The sequence below is a fragment of the Malus domestica genome, chromosome 05 (assembly GCF_042453785.1).
Source record: "Malus domestica chromosome 05, GDT2T_hap1".
Classification (NCBI taxonomy): Eukaryota; Viridiplantae; Streptophyta; class Magnoliopsida; order Rosales; family Rosaceae; genus Malus; species Malus domestica.
In genome coordinates, this window is record NC_091665.1 from 19,359,834 (window position 1) to 19,372,742 (window position 12,909).

General features: G+C 37.4%; 1 protein-coding gene across 7 annotated transcripts; it reads right to left on the reverse strand.

The window, feature by feature from the left end:
* Nucleotides 1-1,451: 1,451 nt before the first annotated feature.
* LOC103436426 (homeobox protein HAT3.1-like) lies at nucleotides 1,452-10,045 on the reverse strand. 7 transcript variants are annotated; one of them, XR_011581324.1, is made up of 10 exons: nucleotides 9,837-10,045; nucleotides 7,088-8,804; nucleotides 6,719-6,884; nucleotides 6,370-6,493; nucleotides 6,166-6,278; nucleotides 5,490-6,068; nucleotides 3,939-4,310; nucleotides 2,887-2,976; nucleotides 2,242-2,784; nucleotides 1,452-2,137 (listed from the first exon to the last, which is right to left on the reverse strand). XR_011581324.1 is itself a non-coding variant. In XM_070822336.1 (10 exons), exons 2-10 carry the CDS (start codon nucleotides 8,509-8,511, stop codon nucleotides 2,106-2,108), a joined length of 3,237 nt encoding a protein of 1,078 aa, XP_070678437.1. In that variant the 5' UTR covers nucleotides 8,512-8,804; nucleotides 9,837-10,045; the 3' UTR covers nucleotides 1,452-2,105. The 7 variants fall into 7 exon arrangements, 6 of the variants coding, with proteins under 6 accessions (XP_070678437.1, XP_070678438.1, XP_070678435.1 ...); XM_070822336.1 differs by having other exon boundaries at nucleotides 2,448-2,784; XM_070822337.1 differs by having other exon boundaries at nucleotides 2,031-2,095; nucleotides 2,448-2,784.
* Between the last annotated feature and the right edge of the window lie 2,864 nt (nucleotides 10,046-12,909).

A 12,909-nucleotide genomic window follows, 5' to 3' on the forward strand; every position in this document is an offset into this window, starting at 1 on the left:
AAAATATTGTACTAATTCATTATATATAAACGATTATGGTGTGTTTAAACTTCTTTAATTAATTATTATATATTTTATACACTCACAATGTTTGCCAGCTCGCTATATAATCAACTTAAATCAGTTAAATCCATCATGCAATGCATTTCCTTCCAATTTTTTATGATAAATTAATAGATAATTGACTAAATAAACATCCTGTAAAGTTTCAATAAAAATTTCCAAGTTTTTCTTACAATTTCCGTGGTTTCCATGTAATTTTTATCGATATCGATATTATCCCGATATTTCCATCGATATTTCCGTGTTTTCGGACTACCGATATTTCCGATATTACCGATATTTTCTTCCTTGATCAAGACAAAGGCCCTTGGGGCACTTGGGGCCTAAGAATTAAAATTAATCTGATCATTAATTTTAATTTCGAATTAAGTTTTTTTAATTAAATTAATTAAAAAACGTTTTGATTAATAGACACAACTCTTAGGAAAGAGTTGTGTGGTTTCAGATACATCCAAAAGGTATTTGAAGAGGTATGAAAGAGCCTATATAACTAAAGTCTAAGTTCCATCATAAATCATATTTTCTTCCTTCTCTTGCGTACAAACTTTCTAGAGAGTAAACACACAAAGCAATTCGCTAGAATTCTATAATCCAATGCGAGTTGTAGAATTAGGTAGTTGTATCCTGGTCGAGCAAACGTTGTAGAACCACAAGCACAAGAGTGGGACGAAAATACTGTTCGAATGACATAGCTTTTGCGCTAGCCTCTACCTGTTGTAATCAAGTTAGTACCATTTTAATTCTTGTACTTATTTCTATATTTCATTCTGTATAGCAAATATTTTTAGTTAATAAAGTATTAGAATCAAGTTCTGTTATTTCTGTTATTTTATTTATTTCTGAATTGTGGACAAGACATGACTTGCAAGCATGAACTTCAACATTCTATGAAAAGGAAGATTTACCTTAAACCTGGAGTTCTGGATGTGGGGTCGAAAGATCAAACTTTGTAATCCTGAAGCAAAATTTAAAGATACGATATTTATGTAACACAATCTGCATCCATGGTTTGCTTTGCAACATTTTCATCAATGGCTCCAGCACCACCCAACACTACTCACAAGTTGAATTGAACCGCGGTGTTTTCACCATTTGAAAGTTGTGTGTAGAATAATTAATGGTTGGTTCGTGGTTGTGTATTTATCTATTTAGCATTTTCATTGACAAAGATTGGTTGATGAGGATACTAATGGCATAGTAGACCAGAACATGACCTTGAGCTTTTTACAAAATGTTTTTGTTGTAGTTGCTTCATCTAAATTTCTACTTTGTGTGTCAAATTTTTATATCATTTACGCTGTTGAAATCAACTATAAATCTATAGAAATTCATACAAATCCATAAAGAAATCTATAATAAAAATCCATATAAACCTACCAAAATCCATATAGATTAAAAAGAGTTTATTAATATCCTTTGAAATATGTCACTTAAAAAAAATCCATTAAAATTCTCTAAAATCCAAATTGACTACACCCGAGCTCCCATTAATATTAGAAATAAATTTGATGGGGAGGCGTGGCAGTACCGTAAACCAAACCGGACTTCCAACTTTGCAACGTTCACAAGTTCGTCAAGCTTGTGAGTAGCTTGAAGTTTGCGTGGAGCTTTTGTTAAACATGTGTTTAGTATTGACATTTTTTAATTTATGCAGAGAGGACAGAATAAAGGATTTGGTTCTGGTCACCAAAATCTTAGACTGAAACCCTAAACCACAAGTATTAAGGCTCTAATCAAAGCATTGGGCATTGAAGACATCGCTTCCATCTCCAATCTCTACTGCCACAACCATTTAAGACACCGCCACCGCCATTGAAACAATCGTCACTGCAATTCAGCCACCACCACCACCACCACCACCACCACCACCACCACAATTCAACGACCAATATCTGGTCCGTTGGTTTAGATCCAACGACCAATATCTAAACGCGCCACACAGAGAACCTTTGCCGCATATTACACGGTTGTGTACAAACACTCAATTGTCTTTCAGGAGTCGTACTGTGACGAGTGAATTTCTAGCACAGGACTAGACAGCATCAGAAAAATGGAAGATCGGTAAGAACAGGAGCTGTTTGATAGCAAGAACAACATTCAGTAATTAAAATTGACGAACTCTTTGTACAGAAGTATACTATAGAGCATCTGTGAGGGGTGCAATTTCTTCCGACTCACCTGAAACAGGAAACAACCCAAGCTCATCACCAAGATACACGAAACATTGGCGCACTTCTTGGATTAATCCTTCAGGATTTTGCCAGATTTTCTCGCCCCACAAGAGATCTCTCTTGCAAGGGGTACATGGTTAAAATTATTCTCCTTTGAGGAGCAAAATTTGAATCAAGCAATTGATTTCCTTTGTCTAGTCATAACTCCGGTACCTTTTCTATTAGTTTCTGGTGTCTTGTTTTCTGGATCAGGATCATCTGATTTACGCTTTCTCTTTCTATTGTTTGGAGTTATAGCCTTTCGTTTACTGCTTTTCGGAGTCACCAATTCACCATCTTTTGCATCCCCGCTGCAGGAACCTGTCATAGGATCATTTGTCCTGGGTAATTCCTTGTTTTGAGCTCCACTCTGATCAGAATCTCCAATAGGTGTATCACCTTTTTCAAGTTGCTTTCCATTTGTTTGAGGCAAGGGAGTGCCATTTCCTGCAGCACTCTTATCCACACTCACTTTCCAAAAGTGGCGAGCGTTTTCAAACCATTTGCTTACCTGCAATAATATACCGGGATAAAGAAATTATGATATCTGTTAAGACATTTATAAAAATAAGGGAAACTGTAATACTGATGCCGAGATAAAAGGTGGTCTGACCTGCTTAGCCATTATTCCTAGTTCTCGGGCCAGACTTTCCTTCATAGATCGGTCTGGATAGTGGTTTTCCTTGAACGATTTGGATAGTCGCTGAAATAACAGTTAACAATCATTTCAAATAGCCTTTATGATTTTGGCACCAAAAAAAAAAAAAAAAAAGAAAACCATTATGATATTCTTTTTTTTTTTTTCACTATGAGAGAGAGCATCTCACCTAGAATTTAGGTTTAAAGTTTAAAGTTCTGCTACATTTTAGTTTTTAACTCTCGACTTCTGAGTAGTAACGCAAATCCTTAGAGTTAGAACCTAAAATCTAAGCTCATAGGGATACTCTACACCTTAAGGCTTAACGTAAGTGACACTGTCAAGAATGGGATCTTAAATTGGATACTATGCTCAAATTTTGTTGTTGTCAGTTGACAGGTGTAAGCCAAATGAAGTCCAGAGATTTGACACTTGGATACGAGTATATAATATATGTATTGTACATACACAAGAACAATGTACACAAATACAAAACTTTCATATAGGGGCTAACTTCATGCTGAGCAAAGATTGTCCGATATACCTATGTCGTAAGTCAGTTGACCAATGCCGCCAACCCATCAGCATGTCATGATTTTGAGTACCATAAGTACCCATCTTTTATAGGCTGCGTTTCATCAAAATTTTCCTTTTTTTTTAACTCGTTCCCTCAATGGTCAATTTCTTTAAGGTGGAGAAACGCCATCTAAAGCTTGGATTTTTAGCTTTATCATCAGGTTGATAACATCATAGTTTATTGTGTTGATCCATCAACATGGAAGCATATCAACCGATGAGGTTAATGTCAATTTTGGTTAACTATACAACAGGACTGCAAACACATAAGAGTTGCACAAATAATCGTGACAGCTTACTTACTCAGCTGAGTGGAAGTTGTAACAGGAAAAAAAAAAACTAGGCTGACAGAACAAAGGATAAGATGGTATAATATATGAAAGGGGAATAAGAGAAGAACAAGTTTCGACTTCATATGCTAGAAAGAGTAGAAAAAACTCGGACCATAATACCTGAGTTGCAGCTTCCCCTAGTTTTCTATATGTTGATCTTGATGATCCACCTTGCTCACTAGTAGAAGCGGACTGAGTAGAGCCTTTTTGTGATTTGTTCGACAAATTACTTGTATCTTCAACCTTTGACTTTCGATGAGCTCTCTTAGGAGTATTTTTATTTCTGCGAGGAGTTCTTTTAGGAGTATTCTCATTCTCATCTAGATCATGTTTTATATTGTTGGTGATCATTCCATTCTTAACGTTTGATGAGTCTCCATTTGGTGACATCGTAGGAGCTTGTGTAGTAACTTTCTTCCTTTTCCTCGGTCCAGCAGTATCATTCCACTCTTCATCATCACTTGAATCAGTACGAACATTTCCATATGTCTCCTATAGAAATCAGGGTAAACAGAGCAAACATAAGCAAACCAGTGACTGGGATAAAACATGAATAACAGAGAAACATAGTAGAACTGCGATACACAGTACCAAACTACTGATAACCTAGCCCTAGAACAATACAGTTGATCTTCAAGCACAGCACAAACTTTACGAGATAAGAAAGCGTAACTAACAAGGGAATGAAACACATAGACAGAAGTTATAAATTATAAGTTTATAACTTATTCATACTGCATAATACATTTCAGTTATTATTTAATTTTTCAAGGTAAAGGGCCATTGATTTCAAAGCACTGAACACTACCAGTCATTATTACAAGAGTAAAAATTTTCAGACGCACGAGTAATTTTGCAACACCTACTACACCACAACCAAATCTTAAGTTAGAAAGGAAGACAAGAAACCACGTGAGGCTGGTCAAGAGTTTAGTTATCATGGATTTGCATTCCTTGTGCTGAAAGAAATTAATATTTAGTTCAAATAACTATAAGTTACAAGTTGAAGCAAACTGTTTTCTTAAAAAAGAAAGAAAGATACTATGTTTGTGGAGATAAACAAGGACTAGAGGAGACGAATTGCAGTGCTTCCAAAAAGTACAACATGAGGAATTCCCAATATTCAGAGACGAGCTACAAACAAGTGTTATTCAGGTCTCTCCAAGAAGGAATAGCCCAGTCCCGATGATCGCCAAATTCATTCAAGTCAAAGACTGCTTGTATCCTAAATCAGTTTACAACTAATAAGGCAGGTGTACAGGTAATGATGCATTTATCTACGGTACTGCTACAACGGCCGGACACTCACAAATGATAGAATGGACAAGTTTTAACGATCAAAGTTGTGAGGCCTAGAGTACCAATTATTACTATGTCTAAGGGAACTACTAGGATAGGTGACTACGTGATGCATTTATCTGTAGTACCACCACAACAGCAGGACACTCAAGAATGATAGGACACAGTTTTAACAATCAAAGTTATGAGCCCTAAAGTATCAATTATTACCAAGTCTAAGGGAGAAAAGAATCATATTCTCTAATTCAAAACAACCAAGCATACTGGGAAACTTGTGGAGTAGAAATAAATACCATACTACGATATTATAGAAGGCAACAAGTGCAGATGGTATGATCATAGAACCATGATACACTTAGAAAAGACACTCACATCATGCAGCTTTTTGTAGTTCAACCTTTCTATGTGCCTTTTCCCAGAAACAGGAGCTGCACCAGCTTGGCCAGGACCCGACTCTAATAAAGATAATAACTCATCTTTTAAAGGTTGTTTCTTTTGCCCACGTCTAGAACTTTGTTTGCCGGAGCCTCTAAGAGGCCCACTTTCGTCCAATGACATTGACTTGGGACTTTCAACATCTTCGGAAAACATATTATTGTCGTCAAGAGAAGCTCCAAGATCCTCAGAGTCAGATGTAAAATCAGAACTTGAACTTTCCTTCTTAAGTTCCTCAGTGACTTCTGGAGCATCAGGATTATAGTCATCATCCTCTGAATCGTCAGAAGGAAGTCCTAAGTACTGCTCGTCATTATTTTTTGGAGTCTCTAGTCCATCAGATGCAGATGCATATTTAGATTCATCATCAGAACTTGATTCTTCTCCCTGAACTTCATCATCTGTTTCTGGACCATCAGGGTCATAATCATTATCATCAGAATCATCTGATGGAAGTCCATGGGTGTGCTCCTGATTATGTCCTGATGCTGCAGCAGCCGCTTCAGGAAATACCTTCTGCAGATGAAATAGGAGTGCGATAAGAGATCAGAGTGTTTAAGCCAAAAAAAAAAAAAAAAAAAAAAAAAAACGCACAACAGCTTTTGACATTGACCTCCCAGCTGTCGGCAACAGAAAGATCTGTTCCTTGAGAGTCATTAAGCAAATCAAAGCAATCAACTTTGCAGTCACATCCAGGGCATAGCCAACCCTCGTCGTCGGGTGGAACTGCAAGCCAAATGAATAATTGAGCAACTAAGCAATAATAAGTAAAACAAAAAAAAAAAAAACACACACAAGGGAGTGCTTTGGACATTACTGTCTTCACTTAATAGTGGTGGTTCTAAACAGAATTGGTGGAACCCACGGTCACAAGCGCCATCACAGAGTATAATATCATTCTGAAGAGAAACGTCCTTGGATCCACATTTTGCACAGAATATCTGCCCAATGATATAAGTTTTAATATACCATAACATTTTATGCATGAAACAGAAAAGAATCAGAAATCAGAACCCATACGTAAAAAGCACAAATAGAAAAACATAACAGTATTGTCATGTGACTCATGCCAGAGGAAAATTAAATCAGATGACAAATCATGTCAAAGGAGAGAAATATAATTTTCTTAACAAGTGGAACAACTTAAAATTGAAGAATTCTCCTACATCCTCACTGTCAATCTGTCCTTCGGAATCAAATAAAGATTCTGGAAACATTCCTTCAGAACATAGCGAATCGAGACGTTGAAATAGATCTCTTATCTTCAACTTGCGTTGAAGTATTTCAGAAGTCGCTCTTTGAAGCTCCTTCTCTGGCTTCAGTTTTTCTAGGCTGCAAAATTACAAAAGCAATCAGAACTCAGAAGCCAAAGCCCAAGATACTACTCAACATAAAAAGTAGAAAATTAAATGTGACCAAATTGCTGACAAAAAAACCATATACTAGAAGACCTCAAGTATTAAAAAATCAAGATCTTTCTGAAACAAAAATATCTAAATCCTCTAGCATCTGATAAATAAAGACAACTTATGCACCTGGATCCTTTCCATCCTTCGCCGGAGTAAGCATCAATCAGAGATTTCTCATAGCTTATCCGGTTCAGCAAATATCTCAGATGTTTCCTGACTCTTGAAAATTCATCATCTATGACTTTATTCAGTTGTCTCTTCTTTCTCTTCTTCCTTCTTTTGCCTTCAACATTACTTGGATTTGCAACACTATTACTTGATTCAAGAGTTGAAACATCATTACTTAATTTAGGATTTTTAGTCTTCTCCCCTGTCTTTGAGCGCAGAACTCTGTCACTGCCAACGGAAGATTTTGACACATATTTCTTCTTTCTTGATTTTGGATTCTGCTTATCCTTCGGTGCATTCTTAGATGGCTTTTCCGTCTTTTCAAGACTAGAATTTTGGGTCACATCTGCTGGAAGTTGTTCCATTTCTTTATCAATAGGAGGACTCTTGCTTGCATCTTTAAGGGGTAGTTCCAAATGTCCAGTAGGAGAATCCTGGGTCATAGCTTCAATACAAGGCCTTGATTGTTCAAAAACAATAGAGCTGGGTGCTGCTTCAGTAGTTGTAACTTCATTATTATGAGCAGGTACAGAGTCAAGCTGATCTTTTTGTGTTTCTGGTTCACCGTGTACACTTCCACACCCAAATTCATTGATCTCCTGTAATGTAGTCTGGTTAGAGCATGAAACTTTGTCAGTCTGACAAGTCTTTGACAGATCTTCAGATGGCAGTCCTGCTTGTTCGTTAAGAGAAGTCCTGTTCACATTTTCACTAGATGACTGCAAGTGTTGATTGCTACCACAGATGGGTACTTGAATAATTGCTTGTAACTGTTCATTTTGTACATGATCTGAGGCAGAAGGATGCTTTTCTTCAGCTAGTTCACTAGATGAAGTTCCAAAACCACAATCATTTTTCTGTTCCAATGGCATTTGTCCAGAGAATGAAGTTTTATGGGTTGGACCATTCACACCCAGATCTTCACAAGGCATTTCCATTTGATCAATAAGAGAATTCTTGCTCATGTTTCCAGAAAATGATTGCAGTTGGTCCTTCATGGTACAGGGAAACACTGCAGCTGTGGTTTGTAACGATTCATCTTGTTTATATCCAGAAATGGATTGATATCCCTGTTTTGCAAAAACATTTTCAGCTCCACTTTGACTACTCTTGCTCACGTTTTCAGAAGGCAATCCCAATTGTTCAAGATGAGAATTCTCAGTCACATTTTCAGATAATGACTGTGATTGTTCACCAGCATTGCAGATTTCCCGTAGCTCATTCTGGACAATGGCGCACCCAATGTTTTGTTTGGTTGGTTCACTACATTGACTTTCAGAACCAATTTCATGCATCTGTCCTGACGTACCTTCTTCTTGGCATTTTGTTGCATAACTGCTATCACATTCTGAAGTAATATCCAGTTGTGCAGTATCGGCCATATTACGTTGATAATAATATGCACAGATAAATATCAGTAACTCTGTCTGTTTGATACTCTGTGAAGAAATTGGTTGTATTTTTCCGAGGACCCAATCCCAAGAGAAAGGGTAGTAATGCTATTCAAATAACTAATCAGGATAATAACTGACCAACAACTCTTTCCACTCTGCTATCTGATCATATTTAACAAATATAAAATCTTTAACATACAATACGCCTCACCCCAAAATGACAGTGCAAATACGACTTCCATCCATACAAACACTCTCGACGGTGTTGCATTGAATGTCACCTGCAAGCAGGAGTAAAAAGATTATAAGATTGACAGGAAATAAGTAGTGATGAGAGAGTTGGGCAGAACATAAAACTAGCCACGCTATGCAACACTGTCAACACATATCATGAGAACGAGAATTCCACTGAAACTCTGAAAAACTTGTATTTGTAGTAAAGATTACGCAACCTATTCTATCGTAGCCCTTGATCCATTGTCTAAATTTTCTAGTGTGAACTTACTTGGCACCACAAATCTCGCCGAGAGTGTACATATGAAATGCATCTTGCCTATATCTTAATTTAACAATTAAGATACATGTTCGTATTGCCACTAAGTACTATGGTCTGATGGTATTCCTCTTCACTTGTAAATGAGAGGTCTTCGAATCTTGTGAATGGACCAAATTAGGTTGCCCATTGTGTGGCTTAGCCAAAATCCCCCTCCCCTCCCCTTAGCGTAAAGTATATCATTGTACTAAAAAATAGATACAGGGTCGTATTTAAAGACAACATTGTTAGAGACAGCTACTTATTAGAGAATATAAATAAATAAATAAATGTTAACGTTAAAAAAATTCACGGAAAAAAAATGGTCTTAATGCTGAAATTAATAACACAAAACTCAGCAGTAATGCCTAAACGCTGGCAATTAATTACATCAATTCGTAGATACTTATGTCCAGCTACTATACTTTTTAAGTTTTAAAAAGCATCCTCAAACAAACCCATTTTTTAACAAACAAAAATTAAAAGAGACAAGCATAACAAGAAGCATTCTTTCTAGCCCTTAACTCTTAACCTCTGTTTGGTTGCCGAGAAACGCCGAGACAGTACAAAGAAAGCAAACTACTTCAACTTATCCGCAGCTGAGCTCACTTCTTCGCCACCGAAACTCAGTAAGTTCAGGCAACTTCTCCAACAATAATCAAAATTGGAGAAGAAGAACAACAACAACAAGGCCTAAAGCATGATGCTCTTTTCTCAGAAACCTAATTTTCTAGAAGAAAAAAAAATTCAAGTAAAAATATAAGTTAAGGTAAAAAGTTACCCGGTGAAATTAGCAGTTGACACCGCTGGAGAGAGAGAGAGAGAGAGAGAGAGGAGGTTGGGATGGGAAGGGAAGGGAAACGGATCTATGTTGTGTGGTTGTGTGCGGTCCCGATAGTTGTTGACACCGCCGAGGGAAAAGAAGCGGTTCCCACTAAAACACAGTCCTCTATAAATCTGGGCCACCGTTGCGCGCTCGCTCTCTCTCTCTCTCTCTGCTATTTTGTGCTTGCGGTGCGTGTTTTCGTGTACCGAGTGGGCTGGGCCTTGAGGAATAGAGAGAAGGTTTTGTTTTTCGTTTGGAGGTGGCGACTGACATGAACGTGATTGCTTATTAGGCCCAGGCCCAGGCCCAAGTATTTGTATGGGTTTCTCCCGCATCCTACTCTACAAGCCCCTTTTTGTGCAAGGAGCGAGATAAAGATGAAACACAATCGAAGCGGGAAACGACTTAACGTCATTTCTAAGGTGCGGACGCAGCTTTGCGGATCTTGCGTGTGGACAGGATGTGGACCGTTGGATGAAAATTGAACAGTTGAAAACAAATCCATGATAATGAGTTTAAGGTGAAACTGGGTCATAAATGACCTATCAATTAATTAAAATGATACCCGGCATGAATTCAAAATTTCTTGGGATTTAAACTATTCCCCTCATGACGTCAACACTTACCGTCTTTAGTAAGTCTTGTCTTTGTCCAAAAACACCTCTCCTGTGTTTGGTCATACATCTTTCCCATCGAAAACTTGGTTTCCGTTCCAAACCTAGTTATAGTTGGTCCATGCTTGCGTTGTCCAGCCTCACAGAAATTCTAGACATCAATGAAGAAAATCAGGGAACTTTGGTTGAAGGTTGTGCAGTTGGTTCCATAGAAATGACGTGTTTATTGCTTCATTTGAGTTGGATTCAGAGTGCTTCTGCGATAACTGACGTCATATTTGATTCCACTAGTGAATTTCAAATTTAGTGAGTTTTAAAAATGGAATCCTAGAATTTAATTTTGTTATTTATGTTAGGGTAAATAGCCAAAATGGTTTCTGAGATTTGCATAACTCATCACTTTGGTCCCTAACATTTCAAATCAATCAAAGTGGTCGCTGAGATTGTCCACCATCCATCATTTTGGTATTTCCGTTAAAAACTCCGTTAAGTGTCCCGGAGCTATTGGCCGGAAGTTTGGGCAATTTTTAAAGCTTCGTAACTTAATCGTTTCTTAACCAAATTAGACCCATAATATATCAAAATGAAGATAGGAAAGTGTAGAATAAGATTATACCTATTTGGAAGCCCAGTGGTTACCGGAGATGGCCAGAAAATAGCCTCAAAGTTGACTGGTCCGAGAGAAAACTGGAAAACTCGTCGGAAACTGAGTAAACTTTAAACGTTCATAACTTCTTCAATACTCAACAAAATCAAGTGTTTCAAAAACAAAAATCATACTTCTTGACGAGACGAAGAGATGGTATCTTTTTAGATGGCTAACTCGCTATAGTTTGGCCGAAAAATGGCTCGAAAGTGGCTGTCCACAGCGATTTGGCCATCTAAAAAGGTACCATTCTCTTTGTCTCATTGAGAAGTATGATTTTGTTTTGAATCACTTGATTTCGTTGAGTATTGAAGAAGTTATGAACGTTTAAAGTTTACCTAGTTTTCGGCGAGTTTTCCAGTTTTCTCTCAGACCAGTCAACTTTGAGGCTATTTTCCTGCCATCTCCGGTAACCATTGGGCTTCCAAATAGGTATAATTTTATTCTACACTTTCCTATCTTCATTTTGATATATTATGGGTCGAATTTGGTTAAGAAACGATTGAGTTACGAAGCTTTGAAAATTGCCCAAACTTCCGACCAATAGTTCCGGGACACTTAACGGAGTTTTTAATGGAAAGACCAAAATGATAGATGGTGGACAATCTCAAGGACCACTTTGATATGTTAGGGACCAAAGTGATGAGTTATGCAAATTTTAGGGACCATTTTGGCTATTTAGCCTTTATGTTAAGTAGTATAAATTAAGTTAGGTGTAAGGTTAACTATGCATGTTCGTTGATGTAATTAGCTTGAATTTGTGGATATATGTGAAATTTTTTAGAAATTTGGGTGGGTTGTGAAGTTATGAAGCTGTGTTGACTGGTTGTGTAGAGGTTGAGTCGTTATTTGTTATTTTGGTAAAGTTGTAGTTTTGAGTAGAGATTGATTTTTGTATCTGAATTATTGTTAATTTTATGGTGGTAGAGATTGATTTTTGTATCTAAATTATTGTTAATTTTATGACATGACTTCAAATTGCTTAAGTAATTATGCTCTGTTTACAGTAGATGTTGTAGCTATGAAGCTTTGGTGATAGGTTATTGTTAGGTTATGTGTTGTTTATTGTTGATGTGTTTGTATTGTTATGTGTACAAGATATGGCAACCTAGGGTGTTGAACTAGCATCCAGAGAAGAAGAAGCATATAGGGGAAGGGTTAACAACCTATCTCAAGCCCTTCATGTGTTATGATTGATTAGGGAGAAGTTTAATGAGGCACAACTTGGTGCCTTTAAGGCATTCTATTTGGGCACCGTCAGGGTGAGGATGAATAGGTCCATGAGTTGTCACTTTGTAGAGTGGCAGGGGTTAAAGACCTAGAGAGGCTGACGTATTTAATAGGTTGTGAATTGAGCTTGTTCACAAAGCTTCTGATTCATTATTGGGCTACGATGTGACGAACCCCATGACATAAAGGTTGAGCCATAAAGGATTAGGCGGCAATGGGAGTATTTTCCCGAAAAATTAAGGTTGGTAGGTGAAAGTAGGAAAGGGAGGAAAGAAAAGGGGAAAGGTAAAGCTAAGGTTGTCCTTAAGAAAGTCACCAAAAAATATCCGTGACCTATGGGGAGCTTGAAAGGGCGTTTAAAGAGTGTAAACATATGGACGATGCCTTCAAGCTAGGTTTGGTATACTTTGCCGAGGTTGTGTTAATAGTGGCAAAGAACAATGTTGTTGTGAATTTAGACTATCTTGACCTCGTGGAAGATATGGATAAGTTCAACAGCTTTGCATGGGGTTCCATCTCCTTAGAACAACTTCATGAT

Coding starts and splice junctions, on each gene's coding strand:
- LOC103436426 (XM_070822334.1), bottom strand. CDS start 8,511: ATGGCCGATACTGCACAACTGGATATTACTTCAGAATGTGATAGCAGT. Junction 4,311..5,489: donor ACTACAAAAAGCTGCATGAT/GTGAGTGTCTTT, acceptor TGATTTCTATAG/GAGACATATGGAAATGTTCG. Junction 2,242..2,447: donor ACCAGAAACTAATAGAAAAG/GTACCGGAGTTA, acceptor TTCCTGTTTCAG/GTGAGTCGGAAGAAATTGCA.